Source organism: Culex quinquefasciatus, chromosome 2 (genome assembly GCF_015732765.1).
Source record: "Culex quinquefasciatus strain JHB chromosome 2, VPISU_Cqui_1.0_pri_paternal, whole genome shotgun sequence".
NCBI classification, from domain to species: domain Eukaryota; kingdom Metazoa; phylum Arthropoda; class Insecta; order Diptera; family Culicidae; genus Culex; species Culex quinquefasciatus.
Window position 1 is genome coordinate 126224287 of NC_051862.1, and position 24761 is coordinate 126249047.

Here is a 24761-nt window from a genome sequence, read left to right on the forward strand (position 1 = left end):
AACAAAATAAAATAATCTTATTCCAGATTTCACTAGCAATCCAAAAACTCATTCAAATTGTTTGGTCCTATGTCTTTCGGTTATGTCTCTGACATACCATCTTGAACTTTTTTTTTATGTATTTGATCTTCGGTCCTAACCAGGTCTCGGTACCAAAAAGGACCTAATAAAAATAAATTAGCGTCGATTTTTTTATCGAATTCGGTAGTTGATAAATCGGTTAAGATAAAATCGGAAAACCATCTGTCATAATGAACAAAATTTTACCGAAAATCGGTTGTACGCGTTGTACGACGAACAATTAGGTTTTACGCCGACTCGGTTTTTAGGTTTAGGGGTCATGAGCGCACACGCACACACATTTTTACTGAGAGACACGTTCAAAAAATGTAAACAGTGCAGCCAAGCTGTCAAATTTCTAACCTAAAAACCGAGTCGGCGTAAAACCGTGACGTCATATGACAGCTCGTGTGCACTGTTTACATGGTCTTCGTCGATTGTCGAGGAATTTTCCCGAACAAAATCGACGTTCGCATCGAACTGTGCTAAGTCCATTTAAACAGTGCACTCCTTTCTAACCTCCAATTCGAGTCGGCGTAAAACCTATTTAATAATGAACTTCATTACCGAATTTTGGTATTTTTGCCTTTCTTACTAAAGAAAGGTATAGTGTTTGTTTTTGGCTCCGACGCCAAATCAAGCTTCGTTCCCAAATCATTTCTCGAAAAATATTCATTCGAAAAATCTGCAAAAAATCATGGACGATCGATTTTCGACGCCCGATCGATTGACAATGACAGAATTCGTCTACCTCCAATATCCGAATTTTGGCGCTTAATTTACTGTAGAGCACGCGTGACGTCCGTGTGTGGTAAAAAGTGCTCAATTTTGTGGTAGGGGTTTCTCAGAGCCCACATTATGGATTTAAGCTCTTGGGCGCATTTGAAAGGGGATGTGCTGAACCGGAACCAGTTCCATACCAAATTTGAATTTATCCATTTTTTATGGGGACTCGGAGTGTGTTTTCACCAAATCAGGCGGTTTTCAAATGAAAATTCGGTCGAAAATTGAAGTATTGAAATCGTTTATTTGTCCAAAAAATTGCATTTTTCCAGCCCTACATCCTCCCAAATTTTTTTTACCGAATTTGGTAGTCTACAGTTTACCGAACTGTTCAGCACACCAGTACGTTGAAATAATTTGTGTTGTTGGTTGCTATTTTTAAAATTATTCAAAATTATTTATTTATTTCCTCCTGAATGTCTGCAAAATTTACTCAAGCTTTATTTCTCTGCCCTCTGTTGGAATCGATAAAACCGTCGATATTATCTTCTTTACCGACGCCGAGCAACCATGCTGCGCAGCTCCCGGTCTGAAATATCGATCTCTTTACGAGCTGTCAAACAAGCTGTCAGCGGCAGGCAAGCAGCAGGCCGAGAAGAAAACCCGCTTGTGTTCGCGAACGAAACGCTCCGGTTGCCGCATCCGAAGCGGCCGGAATTCGCTTTTTTGCTTTTTTGAAAAGTGTATTTTGAGACCAAAATATCAAATTTAACCGCATAAATACTTTGTTCAACGGTGACTGCTGAAAAAACCAGTCAAAATGGTGAGTTTGGTGATAAATTTGGGGGTTGAAAATTCGGCTTGGTATTGCCTCCCCGGAAGAGGTTATGGCTTTTGCAAAATGGCTGGGATTGTTCCGATAAACGTTTTGTTTACTATTGAAATTAAAGGCCTTGGGGATGTTCCGATGGCGGGGGACGTGTAAGTTTGAGCTGTTTCTAATCATGTCCATTACTCATTCCAGACGATCGGCAAGAACAACAAGATGATCCAGCTCCTGAACTATCGGGTGCGGATTGTCCTGCAAGACTCGCGAACCTTCATCGGGACGTTCAAGGCGTTCGACAAACACATGAACCTCATCCTGGGGGACTGCGAAGAATTCCGTAAGATCAAGCCGAAGAACACCAAACTGCCGGAGCGCGAGGAGAAGCGCGTCCTCGGGTTTGTCCTGCTCCGCGGCGGCAACATTGTCTCGCTGACCGTGGAAGGTCCACCGCCACCGGAGGAGGGTCTGCCGCGAGTGCCGATTCCGGGTGGCGCCCCCGGACCCGGCATGGGACGTGTCGCCGGTCGGGGAATGCCCGCCAATATTGCCGGCGTTCCGGCCGGACTTCAGGGGCCGGTCCGCGGCGTTGGAGGACCCTCCCAGCAGCACATGGCTCCCGTTGGACGCGGTGGCCAGGTTTCGGCACCGCCCCAGATGCGACCGATGATCCCAGGGCCGCCGCCAGGAATGATGCCCGGCCCGGGAGGAATGAATCCGATGGCGGGAATGGCGCGGGGTGCACCACCACCGATGCGAGGACCCCCGCCCGGTATGATGCGGGGTGGACCGCCACCGAGGCCGTATTAGGTTCGCTTTGTGCATCTGCTTCTACTAGAGTTAAGATAAGTCACTTTGATTAGTGTGGACGAATTGAATTTTCCATTTTCCTGCCCTCATGTGTATTTGCCGAGTTCACCGAGTAAAGTTCAATAAAGGTACTGAATTTGAAATGGATTAACTGTAACCATCTGCTTTGTTGATTAAGTTTACTTCGAAAGCTTACAAAAACGTTACTTAGGGGAAATTCTCGTATGTTTGGCAGGTTAAGCACTCGCTCCTAACTCCATCCAATTTGTTGATTTTCGCTATTTAAACAACTAATTTTGCAAAACTTTTGATAGACACTTGCTTGCTCACTTCTTATTGAGCTATTTATCACTCGAGTTCAGTTGAAAACGCTTTTAATTAGCTTTAATTGAATGTCAATGTTCTGACCTGCCAACATTAGAGGCACGCTGGAATTAGATGCTGTTCCCCTAATTCACTTTGAGGTGGTTGTTGCCTTCCTCATAGTCACCCGGCTTTCATATGCAGGGTTGTTACGGACGGCGCGGATCTGACGCGGATTTGCTGGCTAATTTTGTTCAGGTGCGGATTTCGCGCGGATAGCAATTTTGATAAATAAAATAATTGAGAACGATAGAATTTCTTTCAAGCTACAAAGGAAAATACTATAAGCTATTAAATAAATTCAATCTTTTTCGTTGAGTGCGAGTAAAAATTCACATGATACATTTAATTTTTATCTTCTGACTCATATGTTAAACTTTTTCCAGAGATATAAACATATGGATGTACATAAATGACTCTTAGGGTATGTTCCGGATTGGATTTAACCCTTAGATTTATTATTTTTTAGATCGGTATACAGGTTTTTAAGCGAAGATGGCGTTCGAAACAAGGCTGTATATCAGGAAACAAGGCTGTATATAGGTAGAAAGCCATGCGTTCGAAAGGTGAACGCCCGAAATGTCAAAATCGCGCAGTAGCACCAACATTAGAAAAAAATGTGGCTGTCATGCCATTGCACACTTTTTCCGTAATGTTGGTACCACTGCGTGATTTTGACATTTCGGGCGTTCACCTTTCGAACGCCATTTTCGCTTAAAAACCTCGTATCCAAAGGTTCCAGGCATTTTTTGATATAGCAAACAATAAATATTGAGCGATCATATTAATAGAGTTATCTAAGCCCGCTCTCACGCACACTAGCACACCATTTGATTTGCTGGTCGGTACAAAATTTAACCTCACTTTTTTCATGTACGTACACGCAATACATGCGCACGTAGATAACTCTATTACAATTTCAAAATTACAAAATGCCAAAAATTACAAAATTTCAAAAAGCTTTATAATCTTTAGATCTTTTTAGATTTTTTATGTTTTTTTCAATCTAAAATTTAAATTTTGAATTGTTTATTAAAAATTCTAAAAAAAGATTCTGTTGCCGTCTACAATTGAAAATTTCAGAATTTACTTATTCAATTAAACAAAAAATTAAAATTCATAATTTGAAACTGTCTGCAACAAAAACGCAAAAGGAAACATGAATTCTCACATCGTAAAATTACAAAAAATTAACATGGATTTTTTTAAATTCTTAAATTCTTAATTATTTGAGAAAGTTATTAAATTATCATTTTTTTTTAAATTATTAAATTATTAAATTGGGTTGTTACGAACGGCGCGGATGGCGCGGATTAGCTGGCTAATTTTGCTTAGGCGCGGATTTCGCGCGGATGTGAAATTTGGTTAGTAAAATAATTGAGAGAGATTTAATTACTTTCAATTTAAAAAGAAAGTATTATCAGGAATCAGGGTAATTGTTTTTGAATTTGCGATTTGATTTCTTAGAAAAAGTTAATGAAAAAAATTGAATTTTCTTCCGAAAATTTTTGTTTGTAATCTTATTAAGAGAATACGTCGAAATAATCTTAATGAAGATATATTTTTTTTAATGTATTGTTGAGGATTTCTTAAAGAAATTTATTGTTACACTCAAATAATTTTTGAACATCTGCTTACCGCCTTTAAATATTTATTTCAGGGTGGCCACCTCGGGAAAAAACCGGGAAAACCGGGAAAAAACCGGGATTTTTATCCACCGGGAGAAAACCGGGAAAAACTCGGGAATTCGACTGACAAACCGGGAAAATATTTTAAGTTTGGTTAAAATTTGACAAAAGCCTCTTTAATTTATTCAATATGTTCTTTTCTCAATTAGAATATTATTCCTGTTATTATAAATGAAGAATTCGCGAAAACTATGTTTGAATTTGTGTAGTAGACTCATGCTTCTTGGTTATGGATGTTTTTTGTATCCTATTATATTTTTACATGGCGATTTTTTTTTAATTAAGCAAAATGTTTCCTCTACCAGCGATTCTCAACCTAGGGTACATGTACCCCTGGGGGTACCACGAGTGGTCTCAGGGGGTCCGGAGGACAAACCCCGCAATGGCGAACATTTGTCCCAAACAAAATATTTGAGAGAATAAAAAAACCAATAGCTTTGAATCAAAAAAATAACAACCATGCTTAAGGTGCAATGAATTACGGGCGAATTGTTTTTGACCAATCAGAAAATGTTTAAAAAATATTTGAATGATAAATCTATAATTTGCATTCGTTTAGAAATTTTATGAATTTGAAGTAAAGTGCACCGTTTTTGATTTTTTTTTTGTTTTTTTTTTCTACAATTATTTGTTTCAAATTTGTATATGGAACAAAAGAATGGATCAAAAATGTTCAAAAAAGAAAGCAGAAAAGAATTTTCTCATCCATTTAATAGAATAATTCTGGAGTTTTTTTGAAAAAGTCCAATAAACCAAATTTAAAGTTTTTGCTTTTTGGGTGTTTTTTAATACCCCTGACTCAAGGCGGTTTCAAAAACACCCAAAAAGCAAAATCTCTAAATTTAAAGACATTTTCAGTAGATAGTTTTAAAGAAAAACAGAGAACAACATTTTATTTTGAAGCTTTATTAAGAGCGAGTTTTTCACCAATGTGTAACAGGTCGTATTTAGGTGCTCCGATTTGGATGAAACTTTCAGCGTTTGTTTGTCTATACATGAGATGAACTCATGCCAAATATGAGCCCTCTACGACAAAGGGAAGTGGGGTAAAACGGGCTTTGAAGTTTGAGGTCCAAAAAACATAAAAAATCTTAAAATTGCTCGCGTCTACGTAAAACTTCATCAATTTTAACACTCTTAGATGCATTCGAAAGGTCTTTTGAAGCACTTCAAAATGAGCCATAGACATGCAGGATTTGTTTAACTTTTTCTCATAGCTTTTGCAAATTACTGTTAAAAATGGATTTTTTTTAAACCTTAATATCTTTTTGCAACAGCCTCCAACACCCATACTCCCATAAGTCAAAAGTTAGGGAATTTCATGGACTATAAGCCTACGGTAATAACTTTTTGGCCAATCGCAGTTTTTCTCAGTGTTTTTCGATTTTTCTGTGTCAAACATTTTACAACGTTAGTTTTTGCCCTGTTGGCTTCCATAGCGGCACTTTTTAGTCTCATTTTTGTCATATTCGGAATCCTCGGAAAATTTCACGTAAGTTAGAAGTTTTGGAGTTGTAAATTTTATTGAAAAAAAAAGCCATTTAGAATGAATTAAAATATTTTTTAACAATTTGTTGAATTGGGGGTAAAACAGGTTTTCGCCTACTTGATACAGCATTTGACCTATTGATCACAGAGTAAATAAGATCTATTTCTTTTTTCAAAAATGTTTTGTTTAATTATTTTTTAAATCAAATTTACAACTCCAATACTTCTAACTTACGTGAATTCATGTTTCTTTCTTCGTGAATTGAAATGTAAAAAAATCTCATGCAAACGAAAAATTTCATGTATGAACGCTAGGGGGTACCAGCAGCTTAAGTAGCACTAAAAAGGGTACCTAGCCTAGAAAAGGTTGGGAACCGTTGAATTATAACATATTTCAACATAAAAATAATAATATCATGGAGTTTCTGTTTATAAATATTATTTTATTTGATAATATTTGAGATTCTCAGCCGGACAAATTATTACGGATAACTTGCAATGATTTTTTTTGCAAAGTTTTTTTAAATGTCGTTTGAAATTTATGTAAAATTTTCAGATATTTTAAAAATACAATATATTTAGAATTCTGCTACAAAAACGTCACTTGAAATACAGGCAATCACTTTTAGGTGGTTACTACATCAACACAAAAATTGAGATCATGTTGAAAATAAGGCCGATGCTAATATTTTTCAAAATTTTTGTCCCTCGGCTCTGGCCGGGGTCAAGTGGGGGAACAATCCATAGTCTCAACATTTGAATGCAAAAAGTGTTCAAACACATTTTACACTAGTTTATTTGTTTTGTCTTCAAAAAATGTAAGATTTGGCGGTAACAAAAAAAAAAGTAAAGGTGTAAGATTTAAAAAAATAAAAGATTATTAAATAAACCCAAACATGCTTAAAAATGATTCCAAACGCAAGGGAATGCATTTTATATTGATTTCAGCTGGTTGCACTCAAATTTCAATTGAAATTTTGATGTTTTTTGAAAAATATTTTTTGGTCCCTGATTTTTCGAGTCAACTAACGAATTAACGAGCATTTACATAACTGTTGATAACATTTTTTTTTGCAATTCTTTTCTTTAAAATTAATAAATTGTAGTAATAATTAATCTCATTCTAAAAAATAAAACGATTTTTTTTTATTTTGAGGTTATACAATCTATATGTATGATGATGAAAAATCCCAATCATTATGGAAATTAGATGTTTGGATTGGAAACAGATAAATACGGCTTCGTTTACAACTTACTTACTTTTTACTCAAGATTTGAAAGATTTCTTGAGGAATTCAAACTTTGAACCAAATGTATGCGTTCAAAAAGTATGTTGGTACTAACGTTAGCCTAAAAAAACATTGTAGTTTGGTTTAAAAAAAAATCGGAAAATTCCTTCTGGGCTCGGGAGAAAACCGGGAAAAAACCGGGAAATTGAAAATCGAAATCTGGTGGCCACCCTGATTTATTTAATATCTTTTGAGTTTTGAGTAATGTTCTTTTTAACCTTATTTATTGTTTATTTTATAAAGGATCCATAAAAAAATAATAATCTTTTGAATCATATTTCTCGAAGTTTTACATTAGGATGTAAGAAAAATGATTATTGGGGCTTGTTTCGGTGGCCGTACTGTGCTTATGAGCTTAATTGGACGTAACTGATGCTGGCTCTTTGCCTTTGAATTTTATTAAAATCTACCCCGTAGAAAGATTTTTTTTTCTAAATTTCTAAATTCTTTAGGAAAAATAAAATTTCAAAACAACAAGCAACAATATTCAAAACTCGAAGTTTCAGAAATTACAAACATTTTTAAAATTTAAAAAATTTATAGAGTCAAAATTTTAAAATTCTAAAAATTGAAAATTAAAAACAACCAAGAGCATAAAAAATATACATTCTCAAATGCTCAAATTCTGAAATTCTTGAATTCTTAAATTGTTAAAATCTTAAATTCTTAAATTCTTAGATTCCTAAATTCTTAAATTCTCAAATTCTTAAATTCCTAACTTCTTAAATTCGTAAGTTCCTAAATTCTTAAATTCTTAACTTCTTAAATTCGTAAATTATTAAATTCTTAAATTCTAAACTTCTTAAATTCGTAAATTATTAAATTCTTAAATTCTAAGATTCTTAAATTCTTAAATTCTCTAATTTTTTAATTTGAAGATCCAAAATTCTTTAATTCTTAAATTAAAAAAATAATTTCGCGAACCTTTTGAGAAAAGAACTGCAAATTTCTTAAATTCTTAAATGATATTTTTTTGTCACCATCATAGATTACAGAAAAACTGATAAAATTGGAGTATTTTCGGGGACATATTTTAGGTTCGAGAAATTTTAAGAAGAAAATAATACAAATTTCGTGTTTCGATTTTTTGAGTGGCGAAAATCATCAAGTACGAACTGCATTTAAAATTTCAAATCCCTAGATTTTTAATTTTTCAAGATTTTCAAACTTATAAATTTTATGATCTTTTCAATTGTTTTAATTTAAGAATTAAAATTTGATTTGATTTTTTATTATCCAAATTTCTTAATGTTTCAATTTCAATTTAGAATTTCTTTTTTTTTTTTGCAAAAATGATTGTTATGGCTTCTTCCTCTGGTTCACTTCATCCTAGCAAAAAAAAAAAGTCCATAAAATTTTCGGTGTTTCAAGATTCCTCGTTCTGAGATTCGGCCTCATGAGGCAATTTTTTTTTATTGAATACAACTTTATTTAATCGTACACTCAACCCCCGATGGTTTGACACCAACTGTTGTCAAACGAACGGGGTCACGTTTTAGTTTGACACCCCTTTTACACGGAGTTCACACACACTACTAAACGTTTGTTTTGATAGTGTGCGTGAGCGCCGTGTAAAAAGTGACAGTTCGTCACTTTTTGGTTTGACTTTGACCAACCAACGGGGTACAAACTAAAAAAGTGTCAAACGAAAAAGTGACCAACGGACCAACCACCGGGAGTTGAGTGTATGTGATTTTTGTGTTTCTTCTGATGGAGTTCTTGATTTTGTTCCCAAATATTTTTTTATTTCATAAAAAAATGAAACTCTCTTGTATGTTGTCGCGAAATTATTTTTGTTAATATGGCGTGGATTTCGCGCGGATTTTTTTTTCGACTTCTCCGTAACAACCCTGGATGACAACGGTGATGATTTTGGAATTTGTTTTGACAAAGAACTTTGCCTTAAAGCTGTGTTCCACTCTACTTTTAGCACTTTTAGGTACTTGAAGTTCCCGTCCGTGTTTGGGAAGTGATATGCAACGCAACAAGTCATGTTGCGTGGAAGCGTTACAACAAAAACCGAAAGAGGTATGGGATAACCGGCGCAAAGAGGCGGGGCAAACGTCTCCATTCTAAGCCAATGTAACCCGGCTCGGTCGCCCGGACGCCGAGGAGTAAACATCAACCTGGACCTGAAAGCTGATGGACTGGAGGCCCCGAAGCAGTTGGCTGATGATTAAATTTTCTTCAAAACAAATTGGATTCCCTCCTGATTTCTAGAGCAAAGTACTGGATGTTGTAAGCTTTTCTAAAAGGCACACGATTTTGAACCAAACGGCATCAAAAACACAAAAGCGATGCAAATGCATATGGGACATTAATGCGATCAGGGGCAGTACTGGAACTCGCGAACAGATTTAATTATTGTGCCGCCGGTTCCACCATGCTCGGAACCGACCTCTTTATTGCAAACGGCGGCGGTGACAATCGCGCACACGATTCGTCGCTCATCCTCCTTCTATTTCAACACCACAGCGTTACGTCACTCTCTCTCTCTACACATAACTCATATCTAGGAATCTTAATACAAGCGATCACTAAAGCTTAAACTTGAAGCAACTAAGGCTTGCTGTACCGGTAGCGCATCTTGTCCGGCGGTTCGCAGTACTCCTTCACTATCAGCTTGCAGAGAAAGACGTGAAAGACGACGATGATGACGCAGATCGACACCCAGAACAGGGTGGGGAGGCCGCCGAGCGAGTGTCCGTGCCGGTGAAGCGCGATCAGATGATGTTCGTGGGCGGGTGCTTCGACGACTTCTTTGACGTGGATCGCGTGGCGAAGGTCTTCCATGTGTCTTTTGTCCGAGGTTATGTAGAGGATCGAGGTGAGCGGTTCGGTCAGCTTGACGGGGAAAAGGGTTTTGACCTGGCTCAGCTGGACGGGCGTGTCGAGGCAACCGGCGTCGCACGCGTAATAGTTGCGGTCGGATCGGTCCAGAGCGACGCTGAGGACGGCTTTGTTGTCGTCGCGGACGACGATGGAGACGTTGACGTGGGTCATGTTGCCGTAGTTGAGCCGGCGGAAGTCGTAATCACGGTGGAGGTACTTCGGGTGGATGTTCAGCTCTAGGTGTTGATTGCTGAAGCGGAAGCCGCCAAAGCTGAGGACCATCGCCTGGACGATTCCGCTGGCGCCGGCTTTGAGCAGATTGTGGCAGCCCTGCTTCTCCAACGTCAACATCCACGAGCCAACAACTCCGTTCAACTCTTCAAGTGAGCTCATCTTCTTCCACAGATTCTCCGCCTGTAGCGTGTGATAGCTGTCGTAACAACCCTCGGCGTAGGTCAGCGCCCGCGCAATGTCCGCCTTACGCTGGGCCGTACTCGACTCCTCAAACTCAAAGGCGCGCGACTGCGAAATGACCGCGTACATGGTCGCGTTGATGTCGTTCCCGTTCAGCACGTTCTCTGCCATCGAAGTGCTGATGTGGAATCCGGTCTCCCACAAACTGTTCCAAACGCGCACGTGATCGCGCTTAAACGCATAATAAGCGTTATGCTCGCCATGTTCCGCCGCCTGCAGCGCCTTGTTCATGGCGTCGATCGCGCCCTGCTCCGTTTGCTCCTTGTACGAGCTGTACTTGTCCCGTCCAATCGGTTCCGAGTAGTTGATCGTGGTCAGCAGTTCCAGCTTGGTCATGCCACGCTTTTTCAAGGTTAGCACACGTGGCAGCTTCCGTGCTACGATCGACACCACGCGAATGCGTTTCTCGTCAGACGAGGAAGACGGCGCGGCCACATCCACCAAACCGGTGATGACCTGGTACTCGAGGATGGACGAACCGTGCTGGAGTCTAGAAAAATAAAAGTCAAGTTAATAACAAGAAACCATCAACCCACACGAGTCACCACCCACTTCACACTCTTGGTCACCGCCGTCGGCCAATCCGTGATCCTCGGCAGCACCAGCTCCACGTCCACCAGCTGGTTCTTGGTGTTGGTTATCTGCAGCTCCTGCACCAGCACCGCCGGCATCGTCCGATGCGCGTAATATTGATACGCCACAAAGTACCCCTCGGGGAAGCACTGGAACCGGTGCACAATCCCGCTCAAATACTCCACAACTGTAGCCTCACGCGCCGATTCCACGCCCCCACCTCCCCCTCCAACGCTCACAATCGGATGAAACGCGACCGGCTGCAGCAGCGCCCGCCCCCGGAACACGTTCAAATGGGCGTCCGCCTGAATCTCCACCCCGAACCACCCATTGCCAACGTACGGAACGGCGTCGTGCTCGTGCTCGTAAGCCGGCTGGTGCCGGATATTCACGTTATGCTCCAGATTCTGCAGGTAGAAGGGCGTCAACCGGTCGTCCATGCAGCGGAAGGTGTGATCCTTGGCCGGTTCGCTGCCACTGAACAACCATCGCAGAAAGGACGGGCCAATGTACAGCAGGAACACGGCCACCACAAACAGCAGCAGAAACATCTTCCGGTAGGACAGATTCCCGTCGAAGGTTCGCTTGAGGCGCCGGGTGAACTCACTGGTGTCGAACTTGGCGTTCATTGTGGCGGCTGCAGGGCGTTACTTCAGAGGACGATGAAGGATGACTTCCGGTTTTCTAAACCAATAATTGCATGTTTTTCAATGGAAAACTGCACGATCGTAACTTTTTTTCACTTTGATCCCATTTTTTTCGATATAGGTGATGTCAAAGTGGTGAAAAATCGCGAAACCAAAACAAACCCTGCGACTGAAGTTTTGAGAGACCAACCTTGATGAAGTACTAGAATATTGAGGGAAGTATACAAAAAAACGAAACTATTGGCACTACGCCCCCCGGGGCATGGCCTTCCTCTAACGTGGGATTTCTGCTCCAGCGCCTCTGACGAGACAGGAGAAACCGGGACCGACGTTTTACTTCACCATCCGATAGAAGCTCAGTGGATAAGGCGGGAATCGAACCCGCGTCTCATAGCATCATCGGGATCGGCAGCCGAAGCCGCTACCCCTGCGCCACGAGACCCACAGGGAAGTATACAGCAAGAACTGAAATGTTATTCCACATGCAACAGAAATCCATTTTTATAAGTTTTTGCATTTTCATAATTGGGTACTAAAACTTTACACTCAGCCAAAATACCCTTTACCAGCCATAAGGATACCATATAAAAATTTTCCATACACTAACCACATGCATGGTTACTTGGGCATCCAGCACTAAAACTGTGCCACAGTTCAGCATTTAATGCGCATTTATAGCTGTGAGTAAAAGCTTATCAGCATCGAAAACAGCACTAACAGCTACTTCAGTGCTGAACAATGGCCGAGTTTGGACTTTACTCGGCTGATTAAGTGCTGGCCTCTACTGTCTCTATCCAACAAAGGCGAAAAATGTCAAAAATTTGAGAGAGGAAAAAAATGCTTTCTCTCTCTCTTCTTTTCCTTCCCCACCGTGTTCCCCACCCACTTTCGTTCTATTTTAGATTTGTTTACATCTATATTATATTACCGACACACAGCTGACCGAGAGGATGCTTTTTTGATCGAAGTTGCACTGCTTGAGAATCAATGCCAAATGTTATGTTAGAAGTAGTTGTCGATGTTGGTTCCTGAGCCTTTGTCCTCTGGTCCGTGCGGGAAACGATTGTTATGCGTGATTAATTGACTCCAAAAACCAGAACAGAATCTCGAACTAAATATCAGGGTTGTTACGGAAAAGTTGAAAAAAAATCCGCGCCGACCCCAAAACCCAATCCGCGCGAAATCCGCGCCATATAAAAAAAAATCGCGACAAACATAGAAGAGAGTAACATAATGAATGAAATTTCAAACGACCAACCAAGTATATCAGCAATATCGTTGCTTTAAAAGCAAATTCAGGAAAAAAAAATGAAATTCAAAAATTTAAAAAATATAAATCCATAAAATACATTACCAAATAATAAAATCTAGGGATTTTGTACTTGATAATTCTCGCCAAAATTTAACTCTGGAAAATCGAAACACGAAATTATTATTATTTTAATAATTTAATAATTTAATGAGTTAATAATTTAATAATTTCATAATTTCATAATTTCATAATTTCATAATTTCATAATTTCATAATTTAATAATTTAATAATTTAATAATTTAATAATTTTATAATTTAATAATTTAATAATTTAATAATTTAATAATTTAATAATTTAATAATTTAATAATTTAATAATTTAATAATTTAATAATTTAATAATTTAATAATTTAATAATTTAATAATTTAATAATTTAATAATTTAATAATTTAATAATTTAATAATTTAATAATTTAATAATTTAATAATTTGATAATTTAATAATTTAATAATTTAATAATTTAATAATTTAATAATTTAATAATTTAATAATTTAATAATTTAATAATTTAATAATTTAATAATTGAATAATTTAATAATTTAATAATTCAATAATTTAATAATTTAATAATTTAATAATTTAATAATTTAATAATTTAATAATTTAATAATTTAATAATTTAATAATTTAATAATTTAATAATTTAATAATTTAATAATTTAATAATTTAATAATTTAATAATTTAATAATTTTATAATTTTATAATTTAATAATTCAATAATTTAATAATTTAATAATTTAATAATTTAATAATGGCAATTTTAAATAATAAATTCTATTTTTTATTGTTTGAATATGTAAATTCTGAAATTTGAAAGTGTTGAATTATAGATTTTCTATTTTTTTAATTTTGAAATTACATTTCGCTTTTAGACTGAGATTTCAACAGATTGCTAAGTGGATTTCGTCATGTTGTGATAATTGGGAGCAGAATCAATTCTACCTGAATCAGAGTGGAAACAGAATTTTTATTTTTTTCAATAAACCAAAAATTTGAAAATTTCAATTTTTATATTGAAAAAACTTAGAAAATCTAAAAAGTTTCATAGCTTCAAATTTTTGAAATTCTGTAATTTTTCGAATTTTGTTATTTTGATTTGAATAAAAATTTTATTAATACGAGTTGTTAAGCAGATGTTTTAAAAATAATAAGTTTTAACGTTATGTTTAATTTATATAACAAATCTCAATGCATTTAAAAAAATCGCTCTTTGAAGATTATTTCGAAGTTTCATATTAAGAAAAAAAAATCAATAATTTTTAGAAGAAAATTTTCTTCATTAACAACTTCTTAGAAATTGATGTTTTTGCACTCAACGAAAAAGATTGTACTTATTTAATTCCTAATAATATTTTCCTTTGTAATTTGAAAGAAATTCTATCGTTCTCAATTATTTTGTTTAATCAAAATTGCTATCCGCGCCTGAGCCAAATTAGCCAGCAAATCCGCGCCAGATCCGCGCGATTCGCGCCATCCGCGCCATCCGCGCGATCCGCGCCGTCCGTAACAACCCTGTATTAGCTCTGATGATCGGTTTTAATACAAGAGCATTTCCAGCCCAAAACAGGAATTTTTCAGGTACTTTTCTCTCGACCCTCTCCAATTTCAATGAAACTTTGTAGACATGCTATCCTACGCTTATATAAGCCATTTTTCCACGAGGTGGTCACTCCAAATATATTGCATTTACTTCATAAGTTAATCCGTATGTGCATCCATATTTACGTGCATACACCATTCCTCTATGAATTTTATTTCAGTGTTCACAGCTGTCATCGCAAACGCGCGCACTGTTTACAAACAACAACAAAAATCAATCTGTCTCTATTACATTTCGCTGGCGCTCTATTATCATCCGGCAGTTTCATGGGCCAGCAGCTTCGTCGTGGTAAATCCGGATTTTCCATTGTTTTGTTGTGCGTGTTTGGACTCAGTAAGGCACCAGCAATCGAGATGGTGGTAACCCAGGAGGACAAGTCGATCGAGCTGCTGGACGTGGACCCTCAGGAGACGGAGGACGACGGGGCGGTGGTGGTGCTGGCTTGGTTGATCCAGAGAAACCTGCCGGGCGATTTGGTGGGCGTAAACAAGGACTCGTACCTCATCCTGGAGACACTTCCGGCCGACCGAGCAGTATTCGGACATTGGCGGGTTGGACAGGCAAATCCAGAAATTGATTGAGGCCGTCGTGCTGCCGACGACGCAAAAGGACAAGTTCAAGAACCTGAGAATTCATCCACCGAAGTCGACCTACCTGAAGCTGGCCGGCCAGTAGCTGGTGCAGATGTTCATCGGAGACGGTGCCAAGCTCGTCTGGGACGCGTCCGCACTGACCAAGGAAAAGTCGCCGGTGGTTTAATTTCTTTTTATTTGTGAAATCAGTTTTTTTGTATTGTTAGATATGATGAAAAAAAAACGATATTGACCGCCCCTCCTCTCCCTTCTCCCCCCATGTGACAACTCGTTGGATTGCGAACAGGTGCGCGTACTTTTTCAACTTGCTATTCGGCCCCACGATGAACGTAAAGATCCGTTCCTGCTTCAACCACTTTGTTATCTCTCGATCCCAGTTGTCCACCAAACTGCTCGGAGTCACGATCAGAACCCGGTTCACAACCGGCTGCCCGTAAGGTCCCTGATTCTTCAAGGTGTAGATCAACGCCAACGTCTTCCCCAGTCCCATCTCGTCGGCCAAAATCGCTCCAAACTGTTCCGAGTCTTCGCGTTTCATTCCCAATACTCCCAGGCTCCCGCATCATCAATGGAACAAAGTCCTCCGCAATCGCTTCCTCCCCACAGTCCCAACCAGCTCGACACCACAATCGGACTCCCGGCGCACATCGACTCTGCCGGCGGCCTAAACCTCCTCTCGCCTCGAATCGAACCCTCTTCACCGGCACATCATTCTCCTTGGCCACCTCCCCATCAATCCGCTCCACCAGTTCAACCTCCTTGCTCAACCGCGAACCCTCCTCCAGCTCCTCCCCCTTCACCAACCCGGAGCTCCCAATCACCTTGCCGTCCTCGTCGCCCAACGTGACGCTCTTCCGGCCACGATGGTCAACGTTCCGTCGCCCTCCCACATTTTGTGCTTTTTGGTCGTTATTTTGCCCCAGTACACTTGCGTCGTCGTTGGTTCTGCGGGGGCTGCCGGCTTTCTGACTGCGACGGCTCGGGCTTCTAACACGCGGGCATGGTTCTCCGAGCTGGTGAGCAGCTCCAGCATGCCCGGGTCCGGTTGGGCTTGCGGTAACGGCTGCGGTCGGATTGTGATGGTGGTGGAAGTTCGGCCGGCAGGGACCGCTTCATCGACGGTCCTGCCGTCATCGTTTCTGGTCCCGCTGTCCCAATCTTCGTAGGGCACCGGAAATCCTGAAGGTGACAAAATATACCTCAAGATTGGAGCGGTGACAGTTTGTAAATGAAGAAAACAAACAAGTGACAGTTCTGAACTGTCACTATCCACACTGAGCAAAATTCAATTCCGAATATTGTGCAGATAAATAATATTTACGCTTGTATTTACGATATTTACGAAATATTTACGGAAGTAAATCCAATGCGCTACGGATCAACCATGTGCCCAACCCCGTGCATTTTTCTGTATATGGAGCCAGTTCCACACGATAGTGACATTTGAGAAGGGCGTAAGTGTTTTAAATATTTTTGTAATTCGGAATTTAAATATTTCTGTATCTCGAAGCCGTTGCATCGTATCAAAAAGTGGTCAAAGACAAACTTGTAGGAAATTTTACGGGCTTTTCGATAAAAATACACTGAAAGAAAAAAACACCCAACTTTTATGAGATTTTTTGATTTTTAAGTTTAAAAGTCAAATTTGAGGGGGAGCCCACAATTTTTTTTTCGTTCAAAATTTTTGTGAAGATAGCCTAAGATGTTACAAAAAGATGTAACCGTTGCTAGTCGATCTGGTGAGCGTGAGATTTATGCGCCACTCCCAAAGGGAGATCGCACGCCATGTTTGTTTGCCCGGTCGAGACTCTTTAGAAAGACGAGCCCATTTTGTACTGATCCTCATCGGAGGATTCAGGATCGAACCAGCTAGATCACCGAGAACTGCCACTAAACGAAACCGAGAATCCGTCACGCCAACCACAAGAAATTACCCAGACAACTTACTCCAGTGTGTTGCTTCCCATGCCTAAAAGCTCATCATCGGCAGTGCCGCCACCTGCCACCAGGCAGCGCTTCGATCGTGGCAGTGCATTCGACGCCAAGCTCTGTCATTCAGAAAACAGAACGAAAAAAGACGACGAAAAGTGACATAACTCCAGATTCAATCAACCAAAGAAACTCCACAAGTAGGTTTTAAACAACAATTAAACGAACGTTTTATTTATCCGAAAAAGAACTAGGGTGGTTTTTATTCATAACTCCAGAAAGAAAGGTGAGTTCTCGTTTGTTCGTTTTGGTTTAGCATGCTTATATTTGTACAATAGTGTTGGTGGCCATCAAGGTGGGGATCATGGTGAGGAAGGAAAAGAAGAGAGAGAGAAAGCATTTTTTTCCTCTCTCAAATTTTTGACATTTTTCGCAGGGTTTGATCAGGAAGGTGCTGTGTCCTATCCCTCGCCTAGACCATGCAGACCAAAATCCATGATAAAGCTGTCAGACCAAATCTGTCAGACCAAGACTGTCAAACCAAAGAGCAAAAAGTAAACACTCTGGGTCTTCGACGTAGGTGCACACAAATCAAGAAAATAAAATTTGAAAAAGAATTTTATTTTTCCAATTCAATGACTGGTTTTGGATTGCAAAATGGAATGTACGCCAGAAAATGATTAAAAAGTGCGGCGTCTTGTACACCGACAAATAAATAAGCAGTTAAAAGCCTTATTCCTCTACTTTAATTTTTGATCGCGTTTTCGGTTTACACCTGAACAATCTTGAAATTATTTATACGGATTTGTGATTCCTCTCTTTCCATCATTCCCTTGGGTTTGATAGAGACAGTAGAGGCCAGCACTTAATCAGCCGAGTAAAGTCCAAACTCGGCCATTGTTCAGCACTAAAGTAGCTGGTAGTGCTGTTTTCGATGCTGATCAGCTTTTACTCACAGCTATAAATGCGCATTAAATGCTGAACTGTGGCACAGTTTTAGTGCTGGATGGTTACTTGGGATAAACCATATCGAACTGTCAAAAATCCATAAAATCATTGATGTCATCTCTCTAATATTTTTTTTGTTTCTTGCCTGATTGTCGACGACGCAACCCACTGTTTCGCTCTAGTACTACAGCTTCAAAATATTTCTTATTTTCAGTCACAGGGAAACCAAAGGAGAGGAGAGAGGAGTAAATTTTGCACAAAACGCCGCTGCTTGCAAAAACCCCAAACGAGAGAGAGATCCAAGAGGCCAACAAATCAGTCGTTCGTCATCGTTCCGTCGGAGTGCATCCCGTGGTCGCACCGGCACCGAATTTAGTCCGCAGTAAAATTTCTTATCATTTCGCCGAGTGCATTACTTTCCACTGATCTACTTGCGGGTTAGTAAATCTGTGACGTCACAGCTGCACCGGATGACACTAATCTCGATCCAGGGCGCACTTGGATTTGAACTGCAGCATTGATCAAGCAATTTTTTTTTGTTTTACAGAAAAGTAATTTCCTTCAAAATGGCCTGCTCCAAAAGTTTCCAGCGCTCAGCTGTTTTGCTGCGAAATTCGACGACCTTCGAGGGCTTCATTGCCAAACGGGCCAGGTGAGTGAGGGTGTGTGCGACCAACCGGAACTGGCCGAAAGATGAGAAAGTTTCCGGTAGGCCTATCTTGAAAAAAATAAGCATACTGGAAGATGACCTTTGCTGACCATTCAAGGTCACTTAACGGAGTCGTTAGTAAGGTAGAAAGGTGCTTACTAGATCGATGAACGCTTATGTTAAGTAACAGAATCAATAACTTGTTTTTTCGTTATCGATTTGGACCCGTTGTCATGTCGCCCACAAAGTAGGCAGAATAAATAACAATCAAAGAGCTCGCACAGCTTGCTTGACATTTCTGTGCCTGTTTGGATTACTTTTTATCAGATTCTGTTTGAGATTTGACGGAATTTTGCTTGCTTGCTGCTTGTCCGTTCACATTACCTAACGGAGCGTTTTTGGGGAGAAGAAACGCTAAAAATAGATAAGGGAAGCGCGCTTCACGGCATCAGTGCGTGTGACGGCGGCGGCGGCGTGGGTGATTAACCTTCACATTGAGAACGTTGAGGAAAAGTTTGGTCTTGAAATGAAAGCAAGATCATGGCTTGAAATTGATATTGGTATATTTCTGTCAATACGCTAAAAAATTTGTGTTAATAACTTGAAAGCAAAATAAAAATTATAGAATAAATTACGCGACAAATTTAATATGGTACAAACAAAAAAGAAATTTTTTTAAGCTGATCAATAAACATGCAAGCCATTTGTAGATTTTTTTTTATTGAAGTTCCGTTGAAAAACTAGCTAATGTACATTATTTTTCTGTCATTCTTGAATGACAAATTGGCGTACCTTTCATTAAAGTGCTTAAAAACTATGTTTTTGCAATTCTGTCGTGAAACTACTTACTTACCTGCAGGGTTGTTCCGGACGGCGCGGATCTGGCGCGGATTTGTTGGCTAATTTTGCTCAGGCGCGGATTTCGCGCGGATGGCAATTTTGAAAATGTTTGTTTGTATTTTCTTAGTACGAAACGTCGAAAAATGAAGATAAAGATTATGTAGAAATTAATTTTTATATGTTTCTTGACATTTCTTAACATCTCCGGCTCTGAATATTTAATTTCTTTTGAGTTTTGAGTAATGATTTTTAATTTTATACTGGATTTATTCAATTTTTAATTTTGTAAATCAAATACAGTAGTTGTTCGGTAACTGGGCGTTGTTTAACTGGGCTGCTTTTTAACTGGGCGCTCGATAACTGGGCCGTAGCCCAGTTAAAAAGCAGACAAACGTCAAAAAACCAAAACAAACCAAAATGACCGAGGGGTTAATGGATGCAAAAATAATATTCAATAAATAAATAATCTTTTTTCAAACTTTTGTTTAATTTCAAGTTACAATTTAAGAAATATGTAATGTAAGCATTGCAAATAAATTTGAGTAACTCTTATTTTTATATTTCATCTGGAAAATATTATGCATCGGTGGTCCCCTCGTTATTTTTTGTTCAGCCCAGTTAACGAGCAACATTCGGTGACTGGGCTACGTTCTCAGCCCAGTTACCGAACAACTACTGTATTACAAACTTATGCCGAAGATTAGAATGTGTAACAAAAACTATTATTGGGGCTTGTTCTGGTGGGCGCCAAATATGAGCTTGATTGGACGTAACAGAAGCTGGCCTCCACTTTCGAATTTTAAAATGGAATTTAATCGGTAGAAATATTTTTTTTTTAATTTAAACATTCTTGGCGAAAATAAAAAGAACAGAACATTCCAAATTCAAAGCTTCAGAAATTCAAAAAATCGAAAAAAAATTGTTTAAATAGTTTTTATAATAACAAAAACAAAAAAAACAAAATACATATTAATTTTTTTTCGAAATTTGTAAAATAGTAATTTAAAAAATCTGAAATTTCGAAATTTAAAATTTTAGCAATCTGAAATTCAAAATTCCAAAAATGTGGGTAATCGAAAATTTGAAGATTTAAAAAAAAAAAATCAAAATTAAAAAGTCAAAATTTAAAAACTTAAAAAATATCAAGTTCAAAACAATATAGGAAAAAAAATTCTCAAATCTAAAATGATTTTAGTATCCTTAACTTGATCCTTAAGCTTATAAATTCTAAAATTCTAAAATTTTTAAATTCTGAAATTCTAAATTCTTTAATTCTTTAATTCTTTAATTCTTAAATTCTTAAATTCTTAAATTCTTAAATTCTTAAATTCTTAAATTCTTAAATTCTTAAATTCTTAAATTCTTAAATTCTTAAATTCTTAAATTCTTAAATTCTTATATTCTTAAATTCTTAAATTCTTAAATTCTTAAACTCTTAAATTCTTAAATTTTTAAATTCTTAAATTCTTAAATTCATAAATTCTTTAATGTTTTTATTTTTAAATTCTTAGTTCTTAAATTCGTAAATTCTTGAATTCCACAATTTTTGAATGCCTTCTCATAATTTCAAAATCTCTTACATAAGATTTTGAAATTATGAGAAGGCATTATTTCAAATATCGGAAATTAAATTTCTTCCGGAGTGAAATTTTAGCGAGGATTTTGGATTACAAACTGTATTAAAATTCTTAGATTTTGAATATTCAGGCTTTCGAAATTTAAAATTTTATCATATTATAATTTTAGATTTTGATTTAATTTTGAGGTTTTATTTTTGAAGTTAAATATTGTATTTTCAATTTTGAAGATTTTTGCCTTCCTCATCTTACTGAGGAAAGGCTATAAAATCACTCGGAAATGTAACTTCTTAATTTGACGTCCTAGGCCCACCTTCATGTATACCTATCGACTCAGAATCAAATTCTGAGCAAATGTCTGTGTGTGTGGTGGGATGTTGATCAAAAAAATGTCACTCGATTATCTTGACATTGGCTGAACCGATTTTGTCCGTTTTGGCGTCATTCGGTCTGTCTTGAGGTCCCATAAGTCGCTATTAAAAATTATGCAGTTTAGTAAAGTACTTCAAAAGTTATGCTAAAAAAACCATTTTAACAAAAGTCCGGAAGATTGTAAAAAGGGTGGTTTTTGTAAGAAAACCCATCATGCTATACATTTTCAGAAAGGTATTTAAAAGACCTTTCCAACGCGTTCAAGACATTGAAGATCTGACAAATCTATCAAAAGTTATAAGTGTTACTTATACGCTTTTTATGGACCGGATCTCAGATATGTTGATAAAAACGTTGTCCGGATCTCTCATGCGACCTATCGTTGGATAGGTATTCAAAAGAGCTGTCCAACGCGTCCAAAACATTGAAGATCTGAAAATCTTATCAAAAGTTATAAGCACTTAAGTGTTATTTACGCACTTTTTGCATTTTGGATAGCACCTTTTTAATGTGAGGAAGGCGTCAACCACCTAAGGGTGGATTAAGTAACGTTTTTTTCATGACTCTTGCCTTGACCGTCTCTTGAGGATTTTTTTAAATGGATTTATTGCTTTCATTCTTTTGGAGCCTTCAAACATAAAACGAGTTTTTTTAATCAAATACTTTCTGAATTAGTTTTTCTTCATTAAAAAATAAAATTTCTTAAATGTTGGTCGCGATATTTTTTTATATGGCGTGGATTTTGCGCGGTTTCGGATTTTAGGACGGCGCGGATCTGGCGCGGATTTTTTTCGACTCTCCCGTAACAACCCTGTACCTGTCATTCTTGAACGACGAAAAAGCATACTTTTTAGTACCAAAAATAATAGAATCGAATATTAACACTTTTCAAAATAAATGCTGTAAAGTTCTACTTTTCAGCACTGAAATGGATGCTGAAAAGTTGAACTTTTCAGCGCTTGTTCCGAAAAGTAATACTTTTCAACATTATTTTTAATTATACGGTTGATTGACACCCAAAGGGTGGAATTGCAAAAAATGTTGTATGAAACTTGTTGCAAAACTTGACTTTTTCAGCACTCGTCGTATTTATCCAACTCGGTGAACCTCGTTGGAATGTTCGACTCGTACTTCTATTTTGGCACTTGTTTCAAAAAGTTAACAAACCATTGTTCACCTTCTCCCTCCAGCTCATGGTGGGGTGCCGTCCAGATGGGTCCGCCGGACGTGATCCTGGGCGTGTCGGAGGCGTACAAGAAGGACTCGAACCCAAAGAAGATCAACCTGGGCGTGGGCGCGTACCGTGACGACAACGGCAAACCGTTTGTGCTTCCCAGCGTGAAGAAGGCCTCCCAGCGGCTGGTGGAGAAGAACCTCGACCACGAGTACTCGCCGATCGGCGGAACGGCCGAGTTCTGCAAAAACAGCATCAAGCTTGCGCTGGGCGAGGACAGCCAGCACGTGGCGGGTGGAGCGAACGCCACCGTCCAGGCCATCAGTGGAACCGGCGCGCTGCGCATCGGAGGTGCGTTCCTGGCCAGCTTCTTCCCGGGCGTCAAGGACATCTACCTGCCAACGCCGTCGTGGGGCAACCACGGGCCGATCTTCCGCCACTCGGGGCTGAACGTGAAGGCGTACCGGTACTACGAGCCCAGCACCTGCGGATTCGACTTCAAGGGGGCGCTTGAGGATCTTTCGGTGAGTTTGCGAAACGGTTGATAAGATATACGTGTTATAACATTTGAGATTACTGGGACAAGGGCGATAAACCGCGAGTGAGTTGTAAACAAGACGCGCCTAATTGGGTTGAGAAAAAAGTATACGTTAGCCGACAATGACGTTGATAAGCAACTGCCCTTTCGTTTCAGAAAATCCCGGAACGATCGATCGTCCTCCTGCACGCTTGTGCCCACAATCCGACCGGCGTCGATCCCAAGCCGGAACAGTGGGCCGAGATGTCGGCCGTGATCAAGAAGCGCAACCTGTACCCGTTCTTCGATATGGCTTACCAGGGCTTCGCCAGCGGTGATGTCAACAAGGACGCGCTGGCCGTGCGGTCGTTCCTGAAGGACGGCCATCAGATTGCGCTTGCGCAGAGTTTCGCCAAGAACATGGGTCTGTACGGTGAACGTGCCGGAGCGTTCTCGCTGATCTGCGCCGACAAGGACGAAGCCGACCGGACCATGTCCCAGATCAAGATCCTGATCCGACCGATGTATTCGAACCCGCCAATCCACGGTGCCCGGCTGGTCGCGGAAATCCTGTCCGACGCGTCCCTCCGCAAGGAGTGGCTTGCCGACGTGAAGCTGATGGCCGATCGCATCATCTCCGTTCGTAGCACGCTGCAGAACAACCTGAAGAAGCTGGGATCGGCACGAAACTGGAGTCACATCACCGACCAGATTGGAATGTTCTGTTTTACCGGAATGAACCAGCAGCAGTGCGAGCGACTGACCAAGGAGTTTAGCGTGTATCTCACCAAGGACGGACGCATCTCGATGGCCGGCGTGACCTCCAAGAACGTGGACTATCTGGCTCAGGCCATCCACGAGGTCACCAAGTAATGCCGCAAGCGCGCAGCACTGCCTTCACGCGAATTGCATTTTTGTTTTTGATTTGTCTAGGAAAGAAAGTCATTTATGATGTTGGCATTTAAGGAAATTGCACTCAGTGTACTTTTTGCGAGCTTTTCTCCAAATCAATTAGATTGATTTAGGGCGAGGAGGGTGGGTGAACGTTATGATTACAAATCAAAGCTATTATAAAGTCTTTATATCAGCCCTTTAGAATTTTTGGCACGATCACGCACGAAAAACCTTAGAAGATCAGCTAGGCTGACCTCAAACCACACCCATACATACTAGTAGTGTAGAAATAAAGTCTTTTGTTGGAACAACAGCACAGCGAGTGGCGCTTTTCTGATCATATTGAGAAAATCCTAAAATATGCTGTAAGGCAAGGGTCTTGTAAGAGACGTCAAATATCATCACCAAACCGAAAACCACGTTTGAATTCATTGTATTTTTCGAATTATGAGCAAAAATGTACATTTACTGACAAAACCACGCAAATGTTGTTTATTTCGAGGTTCTTAAATAAGCTTTCTCGAAAGTTAGATTGTTTGAAAAAGTTTGTTCAATGTTTATAATGTTACCAGAAGC

At 39.0% G+C, this 24761-nt stretch overlaps 3 protein-coding genes across 3 annotated transcripts; 2 read left to right on the forward strand and 1 right to left on the reverse strand.

Annotated features, from left to right (window-relative positions):
* Positions 1-1408: 1408 nt before the first annotated feature.
* On the forward strand, positions 1409-2576 carry LOC6038267 (small nuclear ribonucleoprotein-associated protein B). The gene is made up of 2 exons (XM_001848039.2): positions 1409-1606; positions 1808-2576. The coding sequence occupies exons 1-2, from the start codon at positions 1604-1606 to the stop codon at positions 2417-2419; spliced, it is 615 nt and encodes a 204-aa protein (XP_001848091.2). The 5' UTR covers positions 1409-1603; the 3' UTR covers positions 2420-2576.
* Positions 2577-9603: 7027 nt separating this feature from the next.
* Positions 9604-11937, reverse strand: LOC6038266 (uncharacterized protein KIAA2013 homolog). Its single transcript, XM_038255802.1, has 2 exons — positions 11106-11937; positions 9604-11043 (listed from the first exon to the last, which is right to left on the reverse strand). The coding sequence occupies exons 1-2, from the start codon at positions 11753-11755 to the stop codon at positions 9807-9809; spliced, it is 1887 nt and encodes a 628-aa protein (XP_038111730.1). The 5' UTR covers positions 11756-11937; the 3' UTR covers positions 9604-9806.
* Positions 11938-18443: 6506 nt separating this feature from the next.
* LOC6038264 (aspartate aminotransferase, mitochondrial) lies at positions 18444-24501 on the forward strand. Its single transcript, XM_001848036.2, has 4 exons — positions 18444-18599; positions 18710-18814; positions 22791-23298; positions 23469-24501. The coding sequence occupies exons 2-4, from the start codon at positions 18729-18731 to the stop codon at positions 24162-24164; spliced, it is 1290 nt and encodes a 429-aa protein (XP_001848088.2). The 5' UTR covers positions 18444-18599; positions 18710-18728; the 3' UTR covers positions 24165-24501.
* Positions 24502-24761: the final 260 nt, after the last annotated feature.

Coding starts and splice junctions, on each gene's coding strand:
- LOC6038264 (XM_001848036.2), top strand. CDS start 18,729: ATGGCCTGCTCCAAAAGTTTCCAGCGCTCAGCTGTTTTGCTGCGAAAT. Junction 18,815..22,790: donor TTCATTGCCAAACGGGCCAG/GTGAGTGAGGGT, acceptor TTCTCCCTCCAG/CTCATGGTGGGGTGCCGTCC. Junction 23,299..23,468: donor GGGCGCTTGAGGATCTTTCG/GTGAGTTTGCGA, acceptor CTTTCGTTTCAG/AAAATCCCGGAACGATCGAT.
- LOC6038266 (XM_038255802.1), bottom strand. CDS start 11,755: ATGAACGCCAAGTTCGACACCAGTGAGTTCACCCGGCGCCTCAAGCGA. Junction 11,044..11,105: donor GCGGTGACCAAGAGTGTGAA/GTGGGTGGTGAC, acceptor TTATTTTTCTAG/ACTCCAGCACGGTTCGTCCA.